The 24,455-nt window shown below is 38.4% G+C and overlaps 4 protein-coding genes across 9 annotated transcripts in view; 2 read left to right on the top strand and 2 right to left on the bottom strand.

Annotated features, from left to right (window-relative positions):
- LOC133519746 (cyclin-G-associated kinase) overlaps nt 1–8,517 on the top strand; it is a 38,145-nt gene extending 29,628 nt beyond the window's left edge. For all 5 annotated transcript variants that reach the window (XM_061853820.1, XM_061853822.1, XM_061853821.1 and 2 more), the window contains 5 exons: nt 572–725; nt 1,289–1,538; nt 2,022–2,220; nt 4,529–4,690; nt 5,458–8,517. In XM_061853820.1, coding sequence (XP_061709804.1) covers nt 572–725; nt 1,289–1,538; nt 2,022–2,220; nt 4,529–4,690; nt 5,458–5,568 — 876 coding nt within the window. In that variant the 3' untranslated portion in view covers nt 5,569–8,517. The remainder of the gene's footprint in view (nt 1–571; nt 726–1,288; nt 1,539–2,021; nt 2,221–4,528; nt 4,691–5,457) is intronic.
- Nucleotides 8,510–15,925, bottom strand: LOC133519750 (pre-mRNA-splicing factor ISY1 homolog). 2 transcript variants are annotated; one of them, XM_061853829.1, is made up of 7 exons: nt 15,478–15,925; nt 14,255–14,277; nt 13,784–13,947; nt 10,124–10,327; nt 9,397–9,546; nt 9,024–9,115; nt 8,510–8,770 (listed from the first exon to the last, which is right to left on the bottom strand). In XM_061853829.1, exons 1-7 carry the CDS (start codon nt 15,478–15,480, stop codon nt 8,606–8,608), a joined length of 801 nt encoding a protein of 266 aa, XP_061709813.1. In that variant the 5' UTR covers nt 15,481–15,925; the 3' UTR covers nt 8,510–8,605. The 2 variants fall into 2 exon arrangements, with proteins under 2 accessions (XP_061709813.1, XP_061709814.1); XM_061853830.1 differs by lacking the exons at nt 13,784–13,947; nt 14,255–14,277; nt 15,478–15,925 and adding an exon at nt 10,557–10,680.
- Nucleotides 10,707–13,154, bottom strand: LOC133519747 (uncharacterized). Its single transcript, XM_061853826.1, has 2 exons — nt 11,471–13,154; nt 10,707–11,371 (listed from the first exon to the last, which is right to left on the bottom strand). Exons 1-2 carry the CDS (start codon nt 13,029–13,031, stop codon nt 10,791–10,793), a joined length of 2,142 nt encoding a protein of 713 aa, XP_061709810.1. The 5' UTR covers nt 13,032–13,154; the 3' UTR covers nt 10,707–10,790.
- A 1,590-nt stretch (nt 15,926–17,515) lies between the features above and the next one.
- On the top strand, nt 17,516–23,941 carry LOC133519748 (uncharacterized). The gene is made up of 7 exons (XM_061853827.1): nt 17,516–17,818; nt 18,608–18,800; nt 20,536–20,622; nt 21,587–21,776; nt 21,893–22,215; nt 22,412–22,545; nt 23,031–23,941. Exons 1-7 carry the CDS (start codon nt 17,630–17,632, stop codon nt 23,226–23,228), a joined length of 1,314 nt encoding a protein of 437 aa, XP_061709811.1. The 5' UTR covers nt 17,516–17,629; the 3' UTR covers nt 23,229–23,941.
- The last annotated feature ends 514 nt before the right edge of the window (nt 23,942–24,455 follow it).

Genomic DNA, 24,455 nt, shown 5'->3' with positions numbered 1-24,455 from the left:
TGACTTCTTTCCGAATATGAAAAGGGAAAAAATTATGTATGGGACAAATCTTGCAAGGTAAATTTGACCCACTTCCCGGTTTCCAATGAAGCTGAAAATTTGCATACATATGTAAGTCGGGTGACAATGCAATATTATGGTACCATCAAGCTGATCTGATGATGGAGACAGGAGGTAGCGATAGGAACTCTGTGATAAAACGACGCAACCTAATTGTGTTTGGGGTTTTTAGAATTGTCTCGATGAATATTAGTTGCGGAAAAAAGTACAATCAGCGATAGAAGCTTGTACCAAAAATTAAATTTTTGCCAAAAACTTTTTTTAAATGTTCTTGATGATCAAAATCTAACTGGGAACATAAAAATATTCAACTTACAATCCAGAGGGAAAGGTTACATTGTTTTACTAATAGTCGGTTTAATTTATTAGGTATTTCAAATTAGTTCTGCTTCTGCGACGACTTCTTTCAGCAACTGATGTTTTCTACATGCTTCGCGAAACTTATTTATTGGACCCGAGATTCAAATCTATCAACCAATCGTTCAAAACAACATTCCCAAAATATTTCCAGCCATTCTCGTCGGAATCCATATTCGGTTCGGTGCCGGCGCCGGCGGCCGAGGCGGCGCGGCCGGCCACGGACCCCAACTTCGACCCGTTCGGGCTCAACGAGCCGCTGCCCGAGCAGGACAACCTGCTCACTCCGCAGCTAGTCAAGGAGGATGGTGAGTTCATCTCTGTTACTGAGGGTGGCATTCCACCTGTCGAATTTCTTGGTTCAATGTCATTGCGTCTCACTCTCTCATTAAGCAAAATGTGAGACGCAAATACACATTGGACCAAGAAATTGGACAGGTGGACTAGCACCCTGATGCGTTTTTCATCGAGTTAATTATATGGTCCAGTGTAAGAAGTGTACCTACATCTGTCCCAATATGTTTTACTAAATCAAAAGCACGAAACGTTTGCGAATTATATAAGAAATGTACGTCAAATTTTAATGTGCTAGGATTAGCATAGAGGAGCCGTTTCTATAGCGAGTGCGTCGGGCGCAACAGACTGCGTTCGGGATGTGGCACCCTTTTAAAATTGGAGTAAGTAAGATCCCCATCACACCTTGTCTTGACAAGGTGTGATGGGAACTTAAGTTTAGATTCCTAACTTAATTAGGTATTTCCTATAACGATCCCGCAGCAAAAGTAGGTGCCGCACCAACCGTCCGAGCTAAAGGGTGACCGTGTAGGAACCCTATGTAGTTTTTAACTCGTTCACCCGATCTCTGCCACAGTCCGATCTCAGAGCGTGCCCCTAGAGCAGCTGAAGAAGGACCCGTTCGCCGACCTGGGCCTGCTGGGCTCCAGCATCGGCCACGTGTCGGCGCCGGGCGGCACGCCGCGCGCCTCGCCCGCGCACACGCCGCACGCGCCGCACGGGCCGCACGCGCCGCACGGGCCGCACGCGCCGCACGGGCCGCACGCGCCGCACGCGACGCCACACGCCACGCCGGCCAAGTCTCCGCAACACCAGCCTGACTACAGGTATCGACTCATGTCATGATATCCGGATATAAAAATTGGGCGGATATTACAAGCCCTAGTTGCGTTTCGTGACCGATGCGTTAGATACGGTGCTCACACAATGACGCTTGATATACATGGCGCATGGGGCGGCTTGAAAGATTAGCCAAGTTAGTTCACCTTACAAAAATCTACATCTTCCTCTAAATCTGCCTACACCTTAAAATGTGATGTGAAAATTGAAATCTACACTTTACAATAACAACACTACTTACTTGGACAAAAATATCCCAACGGCCCTAAGACCAGTCCGTGTTACGTTGCAAGTTACACTACCTATGTAATAAAACTAATAAACTTGAGTAACTCAGTAATTGCCACTATAATTATAAAAGTACAAGTAGTCATTGATTATTTGAACGAAACGGATATTTTATCTCTTTTTCATAATGTAATACCCATACACTTTAAAATAAAAATAATCACAACGATTATTTCTTCCAGTCGAACACACTTCGAGCCAGCCAAAACACCCATGGATGACAAGCCCAAGAAACCGGCGGATGTATTTGGAGACCTTTTAGGCAGTCAGGGCTACGAATTCGCGGCCAAGAAAGACACTGGCCCGCGGACTATGAACGCCATGCGTAAGGAAGAGATGGTCAAGGAAATGGACCCGGAGAAAATTAAGATTCTTGATTGGGTGAGTGTTTTAGCGTTAATATATATATTGCAATAACATTTCGTTGCTCTCCACAGCTAGACTCCATACCGAATTTGCCTAGGCTACGTTCCTAACTCGTTCATATTTCTAATTCGTTCCTATTTGCAATAACAATCAAACGACCAAAGTCGAGCTTAGTCGTTATGCAAAACTCATTGTAATGCTCACTTAACTACCTAGTTCACATTACCATCTCATCCCCATTCGCAAGTAATTTTTATCGTCAATTCTTCCTCATTCACAGCTTTAAGGCGGTTATTACACTGCACCGTAATTCGGAGCGACAATCAGTGCTGCGATTTTTTACTTTATACTGTAGAAGCTTGATTGGTATGCAAAATTCCCATGGTATAACGCACTAGCTCCGCCTCTCCCTGTGAATCTCTCGACGACTCGTGCTTTCGGACGAAGATGAGATGCGAGCCGTAGGGTATGCCACACCGAGCTCCGCAATACCGTACGGATTTTTTTACATAGACGCTATTCTTCGCGCACCCCAGCTCTGGACGAAGATAAGGAGCAAATCGTACCACCGTCGTCGACGCACGCGAATTCATCACTTCGCATTTCACAACGAATTGCGGCGGCAGTGTGATAACCGGCTAACAAATCTTACAATAAAAAAATGTTCTAAAAATAATAATATAATTTGGAGTCCTTGGAGAATTGTGAAAGTATGTTTTGCAAGCGAAAAAAAAGACGATAATTAAATTTGCTATAACTTTATTTATTGCAATTTATCTCATAATTTAACACTCTCAGCGCCGCCTGCCGTCCTAAAAAAAATTAAGTCCAGAAGGCCGCTGGGATATTTAGTAACTTTACCAGCAGGCCGCCGGCGGCCCAAATTGATTCTGTTGTAGCAGACCAGTATGATTTGTTAACAACTTTACCAGCAGGCCACGTGAGTCGCCGGCGTACCAATAGCAGAAACTCATAATCATGATACATGTTTAGTTCCTGACAAGTCAACGTTTCAATTTCAACAAGTCAAAATTTTTGGAACCCGGCACTGAATAATTGGTCACGCGCCTGCACGTACACGTGCGTAAACCAACACTGTAACGGATTTACAGGATATATGCAGTATGCAGTTTATAGAAAAAAAATCCCCTTACCCAGCTCGCAAGTAAAAAAAATGTTATTGTAGCAAAAGTAGTACTTGAAGTCCTTTTTACGGTCAAACTCAAATTTAAAGAAAAAAAATTATTTTTTTTTAAGAATTTCCAGTTTTAGCGGACGGGAAGTTCATTACTTGTTTTTTACCTTTTAAAAATATGTACCCACAAAGAAAAAACAATGCAAACAGTCAATTATTATAGCCGCGTCTATACCCGCCAGCAGTCATTTGAAGCTTACATGTCTCGTTCTACAAGACCAAAAGAAGAAAAAGAAAATATAGTAAACAAACTTTAATTCCTTGAACCAAGTGTTACAAATGGTAAATTATAATTGTGTTCACCCTTATTAAAAACCCGGCCAAGTACGACTCGGACTTGCCCAACAAGGGTTCCGTACTTTTTAGTATTTATTGTTATAGCGGCAACAGAAATACATCATCTGTGAAAATTTCAACTGTCCAACTATGGTGGCTCATGATATACAGCTTGGTGACAGACGGACAGACAGACAGACAGATGGACGGACAGCGGATTCTTAGTAATAGGGTATCCTTTGGGTACGGAACCCTTTTTTTTTTTTTTTGTTGACGCAGGGGTGAATGCCTTTACGCATCATCGCCCCCCGGGCGAGGGAAGCCCATTGGGGGGCGGTATGTGTGGGTACGGAACCCTAAAAAAAAAAAAAAAGTTCATAAAAAACAAGATCAAAATACATTTTTTTTTAATTTTAAGCCGCTAATATTTAACATGAATATATTTATTTACTTATTAAATTTTTATTGCACATAAACATACTGTACAAAAGGCGAACTTAATGCCATAAGGCATATTTTTCTTGTTTAGTTTAAATGATCAATGTAAAAAAGACACTTTGAAGCTTCATATATCGAGAACTGTTTGACATACGGCGCTGTGCCCGTCGCCCACTTTAAGAACTTTCCATTCCCAACATATATTACATTCCTAATTTGTAAACATTGTAAACCAGGTTATATTCTAAACTCGGTGGAACAACAATTTCGCGAGTCATTTTTGTACCGTCGTGAAATACGGCACAGAACGTGTCATTCACGACGACGCGTGCCTCGATGACACGAATTATAGGCGTGAATCTCAATTGTTTCTAAACGCAAACTATTTAGCGACGTGCCCGCTTTCCATTCCAGACGGAAGGCAAGAAGGCGAACATCCGCGCGCTGCTGTGCTCGCTGCACACGGTGGCGTGGGCGGGCTGCCGCTGGGCGCGCGTGGACATGGCGCAGCTGGTGTCGGCCGCCGACGTCAAGCGCCACTACCGCAAGGCCTGCCTCGCCGTGCACCCCGACAAGGTGGCCGTGGCCGTCGGCCGAGACAGAACGCCATTCCACTTTAATCCCTGTTCTTTCACTGATATGTGTTAAATGCATCCAATACAATAATGCGTTTAGGATGCTGTTGAGACCCCCGCGGTTCTGCAGCGCGTCTTCCATGTTTGCGGAGGCGCGCACAGATGGCTTCGATGCCGTCTGACGCAAGAAAACTGCCTCGCTACTTGACAGGGTGCGCGGGAGTGGCAACAGCATTTTAAGCATGATAGCCAATAAGTTTGAGTGTCCTCTTATGTGCAAAATGAGCCAGAGGACCAAATCACTTTTATTAATTTATTATTAGTGTTAGTAAACTAAAATGTAGATTAAGTTCAAAACTAACAATTATGTGGGCCATTATGTTGTCTATAATAAATAAATTGATTGATTGATTAAATATCAAAAAGTGGCGCCATCTTACCGGGCATAGGCAAAAGGTTGTGGTACCATACCTTTGGTCTATTAGATGGCGCCACTTTTTGATATTGAACAAATTTAGTACATATCAGTTAAAGAATAAGGATCAAAGTCAAATGGCGTTCTAAGTTTTAATTATGCTTACAAATTTACTGTGGATACAAAGTTTTCTTTGCTACAAGCATCTAAGGAAAGACAATTTAGTAATATTCCTCATATCTCGCTCCGCAAGTGCATTTTTCAGTAACAAAGCTCTTATTTGTGATTGCGTTTTCTTCTCCAATATGTATAAATTATAAATTGGTATAATATTTCAAATGTTTCGTTTTCAGCAAATGGGTACGGAGAACGAGAACATCGCTAAAATGATCTTCATGGAGCTCAACAACGCCTGGAGCGACTTCGAAAACGACGCCAAGCAGCAGAATCTCTTCCAGTCTTAACTTGACACGTCCGACGTTCTCATCAAACTAAAACTAGCGCCCGCTACCAGACAAAGTCATAAAATAATATTGTAGCTGGGATTTGGCAGCTGAGGTAGGTAACGCTATACGGCTATACTGGGTTTTAAAATACGCCGATAATATTGTCAATGTGTGTTTGTTTCGAGCAAGAGGGTGATGATTAAAATGCTTCCTTTTAACCTTTTGTCCGCCAAAGACGTCATATGACGCGCGCGGCTACAGCCCAATATCAACCTTCATGCGTACCGACAAGGTTCACGATTACGCGCCGCGTACGATAGGCGTGGCGTTCAAAAGGTTAAATCAGTTGCAGTGATCGGGATTTTGGTTGCCACTCGGGGTGAATGACCTCAATAATTTTCTGTTAAATGTCGTGTATTTAATGAATATGTTATCTTATAATGCGTTTTTTTCATGCAGTTTAAAAAGGTATCGCGGACTTTAAAGTCGTACTCATGTCACTATTTTACTTGATATACCACGTTGTGGCATTCAAAACCTCGACCACTGGTCATTTATAACTTTTACAGAGTAAACAGAGTTATTGGTAAAGACCAATTGGTGTCAGAAAAAAAGTTAGACGCAGACCAAGCTAAGTTGGCAGCGATTTTGATAGCCCACACGGTGCAAGTGTTATTTTAAACGTCAAACTTCTATTAAATTACATATACCGTATACTAACACTTACACCATTTGGGCCATCAAATCGCTGCCAACTTAGCTTGGTCTGACTCGGACTTTTTTGCTGACACCAATTGGTTGATGAATATTGATAAATACTTTATGTAACCACTAATAGTAAAGGAAGTGAAATGAATCTGTTATAGAGTTTACTTTTTAAACCTGCCTTAAGATTATTCGTTACATCAAAGTATTTATATGCTACCACATTTTGGTGTTGGCTAAGTAATCCTTACATTAATATAAAGACAAACATACTCCATTAGCATTTACTGTTATACTTTGAATAAGAGAGATCCAAAATATACGTATTCATACAAACGTTAGCCTTGTATTAGTACAGTTGAAATTTTATAACTACTACTGAAAAATACAAAAAAAGACTGCCGTCTTTTCCGCTTCAATCTGTAACTAGTAAAAAATGTTTAGACGCAAAATTATTTCATTGCAAATGCCCCTGATGTAAAAAAAACATTTCTAGGTGGTAAATTTAATTAAGATTATTGACGTTAAAGTGAAATAAATGTGCATGTTATATTCATTGCTTATAATTTAACTCGATATACATATAGGTACACAACAATATATTAATGATGCTGTTATGTTCAAAGTTAAGATAATAGTCAAATGTATGATATTAAAACACAATAAGTTCTAGCAGCTCAAATTATTGGGAAATGTGGGTATAAAGACGCCTTACGGATGCTATAAGTAAGATATTCTGTCAGACAGCATTTCAGCAAGTACTTTTGGGAATAAAGTAACAACAAATTCCAAAATAGTCAGGGCTAAAGTGTAACCGCTGCTCATTAGTTCGTATACTTACCTGTCTGTGCGACATACTTGTGTTATCACCATTTGGAGCACAACACCCGAACTTAGCAAGTTTCTAATCCTATTTATATGTAAAATGTTCAGATATTTTAAAATTTACCATTTATATTTGACGACCGGTTTGGCCTAGTGGGTAGTGACCCTGCCTACGAAGCTGATGGTCCCGGGTTCAAATCCTGGTAAGGGCATTTATTCGTGTGATGAGCATGGATATTTATTTCTGAGTCATGGGTGTTTTCTATGTATTTAAGTATTTATAAATATTTATATATTATTATATATCGTTGTCTAAGTACCCTCAACACAAGCCTTATTAAGCTTACTGTTGGACTTAGTCAATTTGTGTAATAATGTCCTATAATATTTATTTATTTATTTATATAGCAATCATGATAAATACGTGTTTAAGTTGAATATATAAACAATATTCAAATGAATATGGAATATCCGAAACAATTTTGTGGATTTAAAGCCGGTTGAACACAATGTTCGAAAGTACTTTCTGAAATGCTGCGTGGCTACAACGGCTCGGCGTGTTGCTTTTACAATGCTTGATAGAAACAATGTTTAATTATTTGGCAGCGAGTGCAATAATTTCAATTTCCGATGTACAGTCATTTCGCTATAAGGTTTGTCAATTAGAATTACTCACTCGTAATTAAGAATAATTCATCTATTACGAGAAAATAATCAAAGTTAGAGCTAATTCAATTCTAGATGTTGGTGTTTGAGTACTGTTACGGTGTTTATTGCAGAAACCACTGTCTTGAAACTACTTGCCCGAATTTACAGGTATATTACAATTGAACACATTCGAGCAACGTACAAATTCAGACCTCCATGTTCAGGAAAAAGGCAATACGCAATATTTTTAGTTTTTAAATGTATAGTTTTTGCATAGGTTTCTACTGCAGCTTATTTCTTTGCACCGAAAATATAGCAATATAAAAAATACTATAAGATTTGTTATGTAAAAAAACTCCAATGTTATACTGTGGTACTTAATTATTAGGTTTATAAGATTTCTGGTTAGGTGTATACATTCCTAATGTAATTTCGTGATTATATTTTGTAGAATTTCTCAGTTTGCAAGTGTTACATTTGTATCGTTATCATTGCACGCACCCAATACAATAAAATGTATTTGGGGTGCAAGTTTGTTTTGAGTTGACGCTGATTTGTAAGTTTTGTACGATCTGTTTCGCTTTATTGTAGTTCGCAGGATACATTTAATGTTCCTTTTAGTATTTTAATTTCATGCTGTAGGTATATTTGTCTATAATTTAATACTTTGAGCCAGTGAGTACAATCGCACGAAAGTGTGTTTGAAATGTATATTTTGCTTAGTGATTATAATATAGCTATATGCAATTCATAATAAAATTGTTCAAATGAAAAGAAATGATTATGGAATCAAGTTTGTTTTATTTCTTCCAGTCCTCTCGTTCTCATCCACAATTACACTTAAAATAATTAAAACGAAATATTAGAGCAGTGTTTGTCAGCTCTGTTCCATTTTGACGTCGAGGCAGCCATATTGTTCCAGAAGTTCCTGCTTTTTCTTCCTGAGCAGCGCTTCCTCGATGTCCTTCTGCGAGGGCACGGCCACGTGCGAAGTGATGACTTGTGGTTCAGCGTCATCATCGTCCACGCGTTTGTCATCCGGCTGTAGAAGAATAAGTTTTTAACATCTTTAACGTAAACAAGTGCCTCACGCACATTGTCGTAAAGATGCAAGGATTAGGCCGCATTACTCACATTGCTAAATGATGTGCTGACAAACAATTACAAAACTTCCAAGTGACCAGACCTAGAAACTGTCTACAGCGTGAATTTAACCGGATCGAGTATCGGGCGAGATAGTAAACTTCTGTAAGCGCCTCTTACATTTTAAAATTGGCTGAAAACGTAGAACTTACATCTTCTGGATAAATGTTTTCTTCTTCAGGCATGTCCTGGTCCTTGTTCTCCTCTTTGTTTCTCTTCCACTCGTCGACAGCTCGTGCTATTGCTGCAACAGAAACGCAAAGTTTATTTACGGATTGCCTCTGAACTTTACAGCTGAGGAAAATTGTGCTGAACGGCGCACTTTCAACCAGTGACCGCATAAAGTACAGAATCAAACAACGCCATCTACATAAGAGCACGTATTTGTTTAAACTATAAGCAACTAATAAACCTTCGCTAAAGAGTAACCACGCAGAACTTATAACACAGGAGAAAAGCTTCATTCGGCTTGACACTACACCGAAGTGCAAAAGATTGATCAAGAATTAGTTTGTTAGGCGTCACCTTCTTTCTCTGCCTCCCGCTCGAGTGGGATCAAAAGCCCGTCGTCGTCGTCCCGGTAGCCGTAATAGTCCGCGTCCACGTCCCGCATGAGATCGGCGCGCGTGCGCCGCGGCGGCGGCGGCGGCTCTTGCTCGAACAGCTCTCTCACGCCTGTAACGTATACAGGTTGTCAGCAATATTCAATACCAGTCAAATCATTTCAGTCATCTCTAAATCAAGAGACCATGAGGGAAATGGGCTTAACACATTGCCGGTGTTGCCGTACGGCGAAAATTATTTCAAAATATGCCAGTCAGCTCTAAAATATTGATACGGACAAAGTGCCAAAATGTATACACGACCTTATTGCCCACATATTAAAGTAGTGTATACATATTTTTGGGCACTTGTCCGTATCGATATTTTTAGACGTGACTGCACTACAGAATTCTGAAATAGCCCAACTTCATCTCCTGAATGATTAAATTGGTAGTTCTCCGAGTTCGGGGAAGCACGGCATAACTAGTCATGAATGAAACGACACGCAGTACGTCAGTAAATAATTAAGGGCTCGGTATTTTTTAAAACGCTGGGACAGTCAGCATTAAACAGATAATGACGGCCAAAGAGGCCAAATATATCGGAATCGGAACACATCCTTATTAATATGGTAACAAAGTGTGTTACGATATACGTATATTTGCTCAGTTTGGCTGTCACTATCTTACTTTATCAGACTGATATTAACCTGGCAGATCCTTGGCGGCCCCGAAATATTTGTAGCCGCGGTTGCCTGGCACCTCGCGCCCGTCCTGGTCGAGCATCCGAGGCCCGACGCGGGCATGGTCGGGCCCGCCGAGTGACTTGATCTGGACCTCCCAGTGTCGCTTCTCGCGCATCAGCTTGTTGATCTCGTCGTTCAGGTCGCGGATGCGGAACTCGCCTAGACCAGCTGAATAACAGAGTTGTATTTTAGTGCTTAAGAGGAAGCCTGAACCCAAAGAGTGAAGTAAGTATCCTGAATCATACGCCAAATTTTAACAGCTGTAATTGATAGCACTTCACGGCGCGATACATCTTGTAGTAAATGAAATAACAAACCAAAGTGCCTAACAATAACGAGAAATATCTATGAGTGCAACGTCATCTAAAATATGTGTCCTAATTCGAACAATGCTTACAAAATGTCACAGTGATACGATACCGACATTTCTTCAACCAAAAATGACACTTTTGACACTGACAGGTCGGTATCGTATAGCTGTGACATCTTATAAGCATTGTTCGAATTGGGCCGTCAGCCATGTTTGCTCAAATCACTGCGAAATATGTTGATTGGCTTAAAGCTTTATGGGTATAACATAAATAACTTGTTTAGGCAGAATAAGAATGTATAATGAATTGATTAAAGTATATTATTTTGCTTTTTTCGCTTTCTTAGTCTTGGCAGTTTTTGCACCGGCTTTCTTTCCTTTTTCGCCTTTTTTGTTTTTATTTTTCTTTTTATCCTTTATTTTAGTTTTGCTCACTTGTTGAGAGACATTATTATTTTCAATAGGTTCGGACCCGGGCGCTTTTGGAGTCACAAGTTCTATTTCTAGGTCGGTCTTTTTGTCTTTGGTTTCTAATTTTTTCCCAATTTTTAGAATAAAAACGTCTTTTTGCGAGTGCAATCTTTTCTCCATATCCACCGGCACGGAGCAGTTGGTCGGTGTAACATTTATAACTTTTCTGTTCTTTTTATCATACGTTGTGACCGGAGTATCGATGGTGTATTTAAGGTTTGACGTATAGGTGTTGTCTGTCTTGCGGATGTCCGAGGGCAGCTGGAACTGTATCTGGTCTCCCGTGTTGTACGGGTTTTCTTCGCACTCACAAAGTTCCTGAATTTTCTCGTATCGTCCAACTCGTTCCACTTTCGTGCTTTTTGGTACTCGTATTTTCAACTCATTGTCATTCATTTTTGTAAAAATTTCATCGTATCTCGGCATACCGCCTAAAAAGTAATAAATACTATTATTATAGTAAATACCTTAACTAAGTGCAATACTTTTTACCGTAAACACAATTTAAGAGTTTCAAATTTGTTACTTACCTAGATTATTATGATCCATATAACCTCCCATGTATTGAGGTTTTCGATTTGATAATGAAGAAATCTCTGACATCGGACTTGCACTTCTAGTAAGAGGTCTGCAGCTGTTTTTGCCGAGAACGTCTTCATCCAATAATACTTTTCCTTGTTCGTCCATTTCCACTTTTTGGCAAGAATACATCGTCATACCGTTGCCCTCCTTCAGCAAACGTGAGGTTCCTTTTGGCGTCGGCGAAGCGGAAAATGCCGTCGTGATCTCTTTGCCCAGGAATGACATTCGCACGGATACCTCTATTATGCCAATAGCATCGTTATCTTCGCTATCGCTGCATACTATATAAAACTGATTTTTGAGCATCGGAGTGGATGTGGTGCAAATAATATTATCTTTTGGCTGTTCATCAGCCCATTTCATACATAATTCTTCCCTCAAACCCAAGAATTCCTTAGTGTAATCCATCTTAGATGTTCCTATTTTAGTTACACAATGTGAGCACGGAGGTTGCTTATTCAAATCTAAAACGATTTCAAAGTCCTTGATGGCACAAATTTTGTCGTACGTCATGGCAAACATGATGGATTTTCCAATATTTATTTTGAAAAAGTCTTCAACACAGCCGTTAGTATTCGAGTCGTACAATATTATGGGATGTTTGCCCAAAAAATGTGCGGATATAACGAGATTATTGCAGTCCATATCGAAGCAATCACATTTCATTTGAATTTTATTGATAATGATTTCTAACAGAAAGAGATGATACGGGAAATCAGTTATGTCTTCCGTATATTGTCCAAACCCGACTTCCGTGCGACAGATGTCCTCGGACAAATGCTTGATAGATTGCCTCAGAGTATTGGCCTCGTCTGTAAGTATTTTACTCATCTCTGCAATTTTGTCTATGTTCGTGTCTAAAGCGGAAGAATGTGAGCCAGACGTTTGCAAAGCCAGTTTTTTCACCGAATCAGTCAACTGCTCGATATGTTTACTAATACGTTGTCCTTGTGGTTCAAGGTTGGCAATCGTATCTTTTGTGTCCTCTTTACTTGCCATTTTTTGACTTGCATTGGAAATACTGAGTTTGTTTTTTAAAATATCATGAGACATTTGTTTCGCCGGTGAGTGCGTTCTACTGCCCCTCGCAGGTGAACCTTTAACAGAGATGCGAGGCGATATGTGGGAATCTTTTTTTGGAGATGAAATAGATGCCTGTCGACTACCGACTAAAGAGTTTCGTTTCGGTTCTGATTGAACAATAGGCTCTCGTTGAATACTAGGTTCTCGTTGAATGCTTGGCTGCCTTGGAGGGCTTGGTGCTTGTTGAATGCTTGCTTGTCTCGGTGGGGTCGGTCCTCGTTGAATGCTTGGTTCCCGCTGAATACTTCGTTCTCGCAGAATGCTCGGTTCTTGTTGAACGCTTGGCTCTCGTTGAGGGCTTGGACCACGCTGTATGCTTGGTTCTCTTTGAGGGCTCGGATCGCGCTGAATGCTTGGTTCTCGAAAACTAGGTTCTCTTGGCGAAGCTCGTGCGGGAGACGGGGCCCTTTCCGAAACATTGTCCATTGTAGGTATAAGGGTTTATGGCAATTGCTTTACTTTTCAATTTTGACTATTTAACTGTGAATTTATTACATCCTAAAAGTGTTATATTCTAGAGAAAATGTTTGACAAAAACAGCATGGCCTAATAGATTATGTTTTATTTCCTTGAATATAGTACGAGTACCTACAGTGCAATTTGTATGTTTTGTATTTGTTAGTAAGCAATGGTTGACAAAAAATGGCTGACTCAATTAGTATACGAGTATCAGTAGTCTATAGCTATATATATTAACATAATTACCTAATTAACGCGATTCTGTACTCTGCACTAAATACTTCGCGATGTCCCGGTTAATTTAATCTCCAAGTGCCTAGATGCACTAAGGCGAGGCAGGGCTATCTTACCTTACCCTGCCAACCTATTGAAATTGTCCTGAAGCGGTGACTGTAGAAGATAATGTACATCTGTACATACTCACGTCTGTAGGTGTAGACACCACTTGTCAGCCTGCGGCAAGTCGGTGCATTCTGAAGCGAGGAGAGCCGGCGCTCTTGCTGCCTTCTTATTGAGCTGTCCTGATATCGTGCGGTGATACATACCGTATTGTATATGCGCGAGCGTTACCTTCTTAGCAATCTCGCGAATGATCTGCAGACGCCACTTCGAGGCCTGCAGGAGGTTGGTGCACTCTGAAGCAATATAGGGCTGGAGCTCCCGCAGCCATTCTATTAGAACTGTCCAGATATGGTGACAGTAAAACATGGTATACATACCGTTTTGTATCTGCGCGACCTTCTTGGCGATCTCGCGGACGATTTGCAGACGCCACTTTTCGGCTTGTGGCAGATCGGTGCACTCTGAGGCTAGGTAGGGCCGGCGCTCGCGCTGTCCGCCCGTCTCCTGCACTTGCGCGGCGCGCCATCGTGCCAACGTCGTCCTGACACACATAATTAATAAAGTCATCAACAGATACATATGAGAAGCCAAAAATATCTGGACATGCACTCTAAAATTTTGAGACTTGGGTGTTGATATATATGTGAGCTCCTTGGCTGCTCTAATATTTTATTTTATTTTCTTTGAGCGTATTATGCACTTTTGTCATATGTATTATATAGAACCTAAATCTGTGTAGGATCCAATTGTGGTTTAACATGTTATGAATTTATCACATTCAATGGACTCGTTTTTTTTTAAGTTAGCCTGAGTACAGTTAGAACACATGAAGTCATTAGTTTACTCACATTGCCTTCTCAGCATTTCGGGCCTGTTAAGAATAAGAAAATCACATTAAGATTTAATAATGTCATATATTTCAGTAATAGATAATGATATAAATATAATGACTCTGGATACAGGCATTATCAGTTTTTTCAACTGCCTGCCTGCTTTACAAATAATATTTATAACAATAATAACATGATCCACATGACATTATGATAAATTCAGATATTCAGAATGGTTCAGAAATTCAGATATGGTGGATTAAAAAGGACATCACTTTGCTGGAAAAAGTACAGCGAAGAGCAACTAAAATGGTTGCTTCACTGAAAGACAAGCCATATGAAGAACGGCTTCAGGAATTAGGTCTTACAACATTGGAGGACAGAAGGAAGCGAGGCGATCTTATTGAGACATACAAAGTCTTGTCTGGACACTACAATGTTCCAAATATTAAAGACCTATACATATCAAGCCAGAATGTAAGGTTAAGAGGACACTCTAAAAAACTTGTCAAACCTCCATGTGCTAGCAACCCTAGGAAACACTTCTTGCCAAATCGTGTAGTAAATGTGTGGAACTCTCTACCAGAAACTGTTGTTAGTGCACCGTCAGTGAACTCTTTCAAAAATAGACTAGATACACATTTTAGAACATTAAAAAGTGCTAAATAAACACAAGTGCTGCGATATACACGCATCAGCTCCAAGAGCTGCTAGTGTATCAAATAAAATAATAATAATTAAAGCTCTCCAAGAGGCCTCTACGTGTTGGATCTATATCCCCACGCAAGCCTATCAAAAGACCAGGATTTATAGGCCCGTGAAATCCAAGGAGATACATTAATAATAATAATACAGCTAAAGTCTCTTAACTAGTAGATAATTGATTGATTAATACAGTTTGATGGTGTAATCCAGGGGTAAAACTTTGACCCGTGAGCCAGTTAGGCCTTTGCTTCCTTTTTGTGGCATAAATTGTATGGAGTTTGGCACTTTTCGCAGAGCGAATTTATATGTTCGCGGGCTATAGTTTTGAGATATCTGCTGTAATCGAATGTGAATGCTGGTGTATAAATAATTATGAAAAGAGGCAGAATTTCAAAATACGTCCTAATATCAAAGAAACTAATAAATTATAACGGTGCTGCTATAAAATATTATTTGCGCAGGTGAAAGGGAAACAATGTGTTAGGTATAAAATGATAAATACACAAACATTTCATTCTATTTTAAGGTTAACTTACCATTTTTGTATATAGTCTATTAAATATCTAATAAATAGTAATTGATATATACAAATATTTGCTAAGCTTTGAACTGAACTTTACTCAGCAGAATTAATATTTTTTTCATATTAATTATTTTGTCTAAGTAAGAACGAATGAGGCAAATAAAATAGCCCTATATACAATATCACAATATGTCAATTATGATGTCAAAATATTGGGGAGCGTTCAAAAAATAAACATCCAAAAGTGCTGTCAACTTGAGCTAAATTGAGGTAAAAAAAGACTCCATTTAAACTACAGCCTTTATTCGTGATTTATTTATATTTTAGTTGGTTAAAGGCTATTATATTAATTAATGCTACTACGCAATAACCGTTCACAGTGCAGTAATAGTTCCCAGTATACGAACGCTCTCCTTGAATACTTCAATAGGTATGTTCGAAAACAAGGTAAATAAATCCAGAAAAAATAACAAATCGTTGATATATTTAAGTATTTTTATTCAAACTACTAATAAACGTAACCACAATTAATATTCAAAAGTAATAACAATATATAAACCATTACTGTCGTGTCTAATTTGTTTAGTAAATACCTCGTTGCATAATAATTATGAACGATACGCATCCAATGTCATGTTGACATTTAAATTTTATTTTATTTGTTTATAGCAGTGTTGCCAACTTGGCATATAATATGCCAGATCTGGCATATTTTCAGTCGCTTTGGCATGAAAATTTACCATTTAGCATCTGGCATATTTTTTAGCATATTTTGTCTAAGCCAAGTTTGCATTGCACCCACTTTGTACCAACAATATGCGCCATCGCTTTATGTGGTTCATATTTTCATGTGAATTTTGACTTGTGGTGGTGGATGGGCGGATGGACGTCGATGGACTATAATAATTTGAAAATGGCAACTAAATACAGTTTATAAAGTTTAAATGAATGATTTTTTCGTGGAGTGACATATTTGATTTCCGTTTTGCATTTTTCATGCTTAGTCAACCTGCTGTGTAGTTTGTGCTGGATTATCTACCATTTTTTATTCTGCCACTCTAGCAGTTCACATCGTCCTTTAAGTTTAGTATGCGTAGCGTATGCGTGCAATATTTTTAATACATGTACCTATATAATATAATACATTTATTTGATTTAGCTTTGTTTTTGATATTACGACAGAACTTAGGGCCCGTCCGGACGGGATGATCGAAGCGAGGTCGATCAAGAAAAAAATTGGTGTCAATCCTATTTAGCGTCCACGGTTCACCTTGTACACAATTAAAACACCAATTTTAGATTTATGGTGACATTCGAGCGCTAGAAATCAAAAATAATTGCCCCCAAAGGCACATACTACACAGCGTCAAAAATTGGGATTCTTGCAACCGCATCTCCATTTGATTGATCAAAATCTTAAAATCGAATCAAGTGTGATCGGCGAGCCGATTTTATTTTTGCGTCCACGCCACCTGATTGGATCAAACAAATTGATCGGATTGGGCGAATATTGTCCCATCTGGACTGGCCTTCACTGATCTTGTACAGAAATTTACCCAAATCTCTGTTTTGCTATTTTGCTGGGATGGGATAGCAGTCGGCATTTTAGTCTCAGCAGAGGGCCTATCATGAACATCAATAATGGAAAATTGCGAGCAACTACCTCTTTTACTCCACTTAAGGTGTAATTAGAGTTACAGAATTAGTTGCTGGAATTTTTTAATTTTCGATGTCCGCGGTTATACGCATGAAACGGGATGCTTTGCTCGCGTTTTACGCGCACTTGGTCAATAATAAAACCATTAAATAAATTTCTATCAAATATTTTTCCAAACAACAGCAGATTCGTAACAGTCGTAACTAAATAACAAACAACGGCGGTGCATTTTACTGCGTATTTTTAGACACCATATTATTTTAAAGTGCCTTTTTTCAAGTGACATTTTAGCATTTTTTTATAGCACATTTCAAAAAATTTTAGCATATTTTTGGCATATTTTAGAGATGAGTCTAGCATATTTTCAAAATCCGAGTTGGCAACACTGGTTTATAGTATGTTTAGTAAACTTACAACTTGATTATGGGACTTGTGGATATGTGGAGGTTTAAAAATTTAGCAATATTTCTATAAATAAAGTTAAATAGTTAGTCATAAAGCTTCGACCATGAGTGCTCCTACTGGTACTAAGTCTTCTTTGGATAATGAGATGATATCTCGCTACTCAAGTGCTAGCTGGGATGATATTCCGACAGAAATATTTATCTACATTTTTAAGAAACTGAACATTACATCACTTAGGTGTTGTTTTGCAGTTAACAAGAAATGGAGGGATATAACAACATGTATTTGCGACGTAAGAAACACATTACTCAAATCATATTTTTTCTTTTCATGTCCATTTTCCACCCCTCATGCTGACCCCTAAACTAGGCATGTTCAAAATTTAAAGTATGTAATTATTTATCGAATACTAGCGACCCGCCCCGGCTTCGCACGGGTCTGTATTATACATATAGGCTTGCCAGCCGGACATGTTTGGCTTTTTGCGGTCGCGTCTGGCCAAATATGTACGTGTTCGGCCTATCCGGCTTTTTGTCAGATACTTTTTTCAACAGCCCAGCTGTAAAAACATTGTTTGGCAATAAAAAAAATATGTCCGCCTTTTAGGGCAAAATGTCCGGCCTTATATAGTGCGCAGTCCGGCCTTTGCATTTTATGGCCTGGCAACCCTATATACATATAAACCTTGTTTTTTAATCACTATCTATTCAAAAAAATCGCATCAGAATCCGTTGCGTAGTTTTAAAGATCTAAGCATACATTGGGTCAGACAGACAGCGGAAAGCAACTTTGTTAAATACTGTGTAGTGATTTATAAACGTTTCCCAATTTTTATTGAACTATGGTACAGAATTTTTAAGCATAATGGATTTCATATTTATAAGTCATGGTAAACTAAAATTAAAAGTCAATCATTTATTTTGAGACAACTAAGGCCCATAGGCAAATACAGACCTTACAAACTAACATATATATAATAAAAATCTTAATATTAATTAAGGAAAAGAAAGTTAAAAATAAAATGCTTACTTACCACTGTTTTTATTTTTCTGAAATATAATTAACTTATTTTTTTTTATAGAAACAAGATTTGTGGCAGGCATTGGCAGAAGATGGAATGGTGAATCATGGTGTGACACAACAATTTAAGTCCACTCTTAGCTGGAAAGACTTATACTTTAACTCATTCTTATGGACCAAATTGCCATCAGCTGAAGCTCTCAAACTTCATGAAGTAGAACTGTCAGACATCAGAAACTTGCGTGTCTATAGGGGTAATATAATATGTATGACTTTATAGATGTATCTTGATTTATCTTCTTATCTGAAATAGGCTACACAAATAAAATAGGTGAAATAATGCCAATGAAATCTTCTTAGAATTTATTGTATTGCATAGTGTTGGTCTCCTAGACAACTATTTAGCTAGGAATTTAATACATAGAATATAATTTCAGTAAAAATATGTAAGTTTATGTCTATTTCTAAATATTTTTTTGTAAGAAGGCTGTATCTCTTTTTTTTTTAGGGTTCCGTAGCCAAATGGCAAAAAACGGAACCCTTATAGATTCGTCATGTCCGTCTGTCTGTCCGATTATGTCACAGCCACTTTTTTCCGAAACTATAAGAGCTATACTGTACAAACTTGGTAAGTAGATGTATTCTATGAACCGCATTAAGATTTTGACACAAAAATAGAAAAAAACAATAAATTTTGGGGGTTCCCCATACTTAGAACTGAAACTAAAAAAATCTTTTTTCATAAAACTCATATGTGTGGGGTATCTATGGATAGGTCTTCAAAAATGATATTGAGGTTTCTAATATAATTTTTTTCTAAACTGTATAGTTTGCGCGAGAGACACTTCCAAAGTGATAAAATGTGTCCCCCCCCCCCCCCCTGTAATTTCTAAAATAAGAGAATGATAAACCTAAAAAAAATATATGATGTACATTACCATGCAAATTTCCACCGAAAATTGGTTTGAACGAGATCTAGTAAGTAGTTTTTTTTTATACGTCATAAAATTAAAAAAAATATATTTTTTTTTATCAAACCCATACGTGTGGGGTATCTATGGATAGGTATTAAAAATGATATTTAGGTTTCTAATATATTTTTTTCTAAACAGAATAGTTTGCGCGAGAGACACTTCCAAAGTGGTAAAATGTGTGTCCCCCCCTGTAACTTCTAAAATAACAGAATGAAAAATCAAAAAAAAATATATGATATACATAACCATACATTTCGACGACCAGTCTGGCCTAGTGGGTAGTGAGCCTGCCTATGAAGCCGATGGTCCCGGGTTCAAATCCTGGTAAGGGCATTTATTTGTGTGATGAGCATGGATATTTGTTCCTGAGTCATGGGTGTTTTCTATGTATTAAAGTATTTATATATATCGTTGTCATAAGTACCCACAACACAAGCCTTATTGAGCTTACTGTAGGACTTAGTCAATTTGTGTAAGTAATAATGTCCTATAATATTTATTAATATTTATTTATTTATTTATTTATACAAACTTCCACCGAAAATTGGTTTAAACGAGATCTAGTTAGTAGTTTTTTTTAATACGTCATAAATGGTACGGAACCCTTCATGCGCGAGTCCGACTCGACTTGGCCGCTTTTTTTTCTTATAAAATTGATATTTTCTTCTGGACAACTAAGCAGAACATTAGTTGATTTTACTTTTATAGAATGTTTTAGTAATGTAGTGGCAAAGCCATGTGTATTATGTAATATATGTATAATTATGTATGTTTATGTTCTGTGTTCAACCTTAGTTTGTTATTACTAAGCTAATTTTGATAACATTTTTGTGAAATTTCTTTTTATGGTCTGATCTGAGTGCCATATTCATATGCTACTTTTTAACCAGCTTCAAAGAATAGGTAAGGTAAGGTTTTGCCTGTTACAAAAATCTGCACTAAATGTAGGTTTTATTTACTTTAAAAAAATCTGTACAATTTTAGGTTTTATTTAATTATTTTAAACTTGTTTCAGACAAACTGCTAGTGGTGCACCCATATGGTGTTGAATGCTATGATATTAAAAGTTTTCAAGCCATTAGAAGTATTTTAACACTAAATTGTAAGTTTTGTATGTTTTGAAATATAATATAAGTATTCCTTTCCATACTGACAGGGCCGGATTTAGGGTGGAGTGAGTGGAGCGGCCGCTTTAGACGCCAAATGGTAGGGGGGGGGGGGCGGGGGGGGCAGAATGGCAAATGTGGAAAAAATCTAGATTTTCTTTTAAGCAGAGCGGGCGCGCAAATACGCGTGAAATGGCGGGGTGGAACTGATTTCAGTTTACAGAAATCCATATAGACCACGGTACACGCAGAATCGACTTGCAGGAGATGAGTTCGGATACGACATTGGTTAGTTGTGTCAAAGATGACCTGGAATGTTGCACCACAACGTCATCATGTACAATTGTACATTATGCATAAGATCTGTGCTGTTGCTGTGGCGTCGTCAGATAAAGTTAGGACACGACTCAAAGACCTGAAGGCTTATTTCTTTTTATATAGAATATTTATTTCTTAGGCTACGCAAAAAATAAAAGCTGAGTTCCTCATAAAGCCGAAAGCGCAGAGCGTCTCAGCGAGGCGCGCTTTCGTATAAGCCAAAGAAGCGCAAGCTTGATGAAGATCGAGCTTTTAAAGCCCTAGGAAACCGAAGGGCGCGTTCTACGTAGTGCCAAAATATCGAAGTGCACATCCCGAGGCTTAAGGCTGAGTTACTGCAGAGCCATCTAATTCTTAGTCTTATAAAAATAAATTGATGGCAAAATTAAAGGCCTGACGGTCGGGTTTGGCGCTCCGTGCCCGTGAAGGCTGAAGAAGACCCGAAGTATAACAGCAAGTTCCGTTTTCAAGCGAGGCCAGACGCTCTTGGCCTGTTTTTGTTAAACTGCATTTTGGGTAAAAAAGTTTAACCAAGAGCGCCAAAACTCAATCTCGCTCTACTCTGATCGAGTGCTCGGGCCAGCGCTGCATAGTGATATAAGTAAACGAGGGGTACCTCATTTTACAACATTTCATCTTCAGGTGTTGATGTACAAGAATCAGATAACATTTTGATGGTAGTCACTGAAAACAACTATGACACCCACTACAGAGTGACTGTGTTTATCAAGTTGGACAAAGACGAGGAAATAAATATTGAAATATTTCACATGCCTTTGAGAATGCCCAGGGATGGATCTATACATGCATTTGTTGAGTCTTTGCATTGGCGGTAAGGTACCATTTTTAGGTTACTTGGTAAAATATCCTTAAGGTTCCTACCATGCAACCTGCATATTTTTATTTATGTTTAGGTATATGTACATAAATAATGTTACTTTTTTATAGATTGATCGGAAATCGTGTGTATGTAATTGATAAAAAATGTGTCCTTTGGAAATGCTCTGCTATAAATAGAGTCCTGTCTGTGAAAGCGTTAGCAAAATATTACGGCGAAATCCCTAGAACACGAAGTTCGACCATTCATGTCATCAAAGAAGATGTGTACATTTCGTTAAAGTGGGGTCATTTAGTAAAGGTCACAAAAAACACTAGGATGTTTCAAAAAGTTAACACAATAGAAATACCTACAAGGAATATCGAAAACTCCACATTAAATACAAAAGCACCGCGCAGAGAAGGCTTCAACACGTTCAACGCCTTTATAAAATGTAAGATTATATTTTAGACTTAAAACTACTAAGTATTTCTTTGTTATCAAACTTCCATGAAAATATTATCATATGTAAATATTTTAATACCAATTAGTTATTCGAAAGTGCATGTTGAATGCTATCTCTTTAATAAGTAATAGGTATAAGTATTCTAAATCTAAATTCCTCCACTATGTTTTTGCTCTTTTTTCAGTTCCTTTTGCCGTAGAATTTATCGACAGAAGTGTAGCACCACTCAACATGATACATTACCACTATAACGATTCTAAGATGACCTGCGCCCTGCAGCACGGGGACGTAGTAATTCGAGGATTCGTAGACGGAGAGGTAATATACTTATTTTTTAATTTTAGCTACTCATTTTGAGATATGTCAATTAACTTTTTATTATTACTCGTTGCCATAGTTGTGTCTCCTGGGTCACGGGCTTAAAATCATAAATAAATAAATAAATTAACAAAAATTTGTTAGGTAGTTATGTTTAGTTTAAGTCATAATGTATTGTTTGTCCGTATTTTCGTTAGTCATAATTTGCTTTTTCTCAAACACGCGTAACTTTTTAGGTTTGCCATAAAACAAACAACCTAACCTATAGGATAAACCTATGTATAGGCTAACCTGACGAAAATCCTGAGAAGTTTCGGTTTCAGAATTATGACTAATCATAATCTGACAATCATCATTACATTATGACTTTCAATACTTATGTCAAAAAAAGGGATCCATAATTATAATTATAATAAAATATATAAAAATAAAATGATGGTTGGGCCAATTGTACTTTAATTAAATGATAAGTATTTACATTTCAGGTAACAATAAATTTGTTAAGGGATGACTGTAAATATAATTTAAATGTGCATCAATTCGGCCAGGATGAAGTGAAGGAGCCTGCTGTTATAGCGCTGGATATCTGCGAGCTCAAAGGCATGCACAAGCTGTTTGTTGCCACTAAACATAAACTATACAATGTACTCCTTAAGTGCCCCAACGACAGGCGGAAGACTTGAACGAAATTATACCAAAGATAATTTGAAATAGAGGTGTATTGTTAAAGAAAATTACTTGGGTGCAATATACTTAAGTAGTATGTAAATTAACTAACATAGTCTTTTTAAGTTTTACTAATACTTATATGGACACTTATATGTCTGAAATAAACAATTTTTATTTTATTTTAATTTTATTTGTAACCTTTTGGGTGGTGCCCGGTAAGATGGCGCCACTTTTTGATACTTAACAAATTTAACACATATCAGTGAAAGAATAATGATCAAAGTCAAATGGCAAATGTGTTGAACGATGGCAGTAAATGTGCCTTTGGTTACAAAATTTTCTTTGACAATACACCTCTATTTCAAATTCTCTTTGATAACACCTATGTCAATCTTCATAACTTTGACTTGGTAAACGTGAAGTTTCCCGTTCTATTATTTGATGTGTTAAATCCAATGAAACATAGATTAAACTTTTTCTTTAAGTCAAACGAAGCAAACTGTTAAATAATCTGTTGAAAATTTATTTATAGGTATAATATAATCGCTAGCAGTAAGATAAAATATTTTTTTATGTAAAGCCTTTGTTACCTATGAAGCCCAGTGAGAGAAATGAGTAGGTATAATTGTACCTACTTTGTGCTATTAACACTTTCAGTGCCAATAAGCGTCCCAATTATTAGTTATTTAGGACAAGTTAGGCTAGGTTAGGTTAGGTTAAAGTAAGTCGCGGAAGCGTGCTTTGGCGTCCCTGGGGCCTCGCCATATAGCGTGGAGACGGCAAATAGAGGGGTTTTTAGTGGGTAAACCATGGGTAGGGAGTCCCACATAACCACCGGGGCCCGTCCCAACGCCTCAGTGGTATGCGTAATGCATTTTCCCCTCTTAAAAAAAAAAAAAAAAAAAGGTTAAAGTAAGTTCCCCCCGAGGGTTGCCCACCTTGTCGTGGTGGAGGGGCTTAGTAGCCGTGGCTTGGTCTCCCACGGTGAAGCGAAGAGGCAACCAGGGCCGGCCTGTTTGAGGTGCTGGCTGGCCCGAGGAGGACGCTCCAAGTGGGCTTGATAAGCCCGCTTGTGACGCGTTTGGAGGTGGACCGTCGAGGAAGAGGAGTGTCTGTATTGCGGTGAGCCGTTCTCCCTATCCTCGACGGCCGAGGTGGGATCGCAGGGGAAGAGGCGTGATGGTATCACGATGCGCCACTCTCCCTATCCCCTGCGACCTTGGCTGGGCCGTTCCGCTGTA

This window comes from Cydia pomonella, chromosome 7, assembly GCF_033807575.1.
Source record: "Cydia pomonella isolate Wapato2018A chromosome 7, ilCydPomo1, whole genome shotgun sequence".
NCBI classification, from domain to species: domain Eukaryota; kingdom Metazoa; phylum Arthropoda; class Insecta; order Lepidoptera; family Tortricidae; genus Cydia; species Cydia pomonella.
The sequence above is the reverse complement of the archived record's forward strand: the minus strand, read 5'-3'. Positions and strand labels throughout refer to the sequence as shown.

Bases quoted from the DNA above. Each gene is read 5' to 3' on its own strand.
- LOC133519747 (XM_061853826.1), bottom strand. From the start codon at position 13,031: ATGGACAATGTTTCGGAAAGGGCCCCGTCTCCCGCACGAGCTTCGCCA. The intron at 11,372-11,470 runs GTAAGTAACAAA...ATTACTTTTTAG, and splicing joins TATGGATCATAATAATCTAG to GCGGTATGCCGAGATACGAT.
- LOC133519750 (XM_061853829.1), bottom strand. The intron at 9,547-10,123 runs GTTAATATCAGT...TATACGTTACAG, and splicing joins GGCCGCCAAGGATCTGCCAG to GCGTGAGAGAGCTGTTCGAG. The intron at 9,116-9,396 runs GTGACGCCTAAC...TTTCTGTTGCAG, and splicing joins GCGGGAGGCAGAGAAAGAAG to CAATAGCACGAGCTGTCGAC.
- LOC133519748 (XM_061853827.1), top strand. From the start codon at position 17,630: ATGAGTGCTCCTACTGGTACTAAGTCTTCTTTGGATAATGAGATGATA. The intron at 21,777-21,892 runs GTAAGGTACCAT...ACTTTTTTATAG, and splicing joins GTTGAGTCTTTGCATTGGCG to ATTGATCGGAAATCGTGTGT. The intron at 22,216-22,411 runs GTAAGATTATAT...CTCTTTTTTCAG, and splicing joins GTTCAACGCCTTTATAAAAT to TTCCTTTTGCCGTAGAATTT.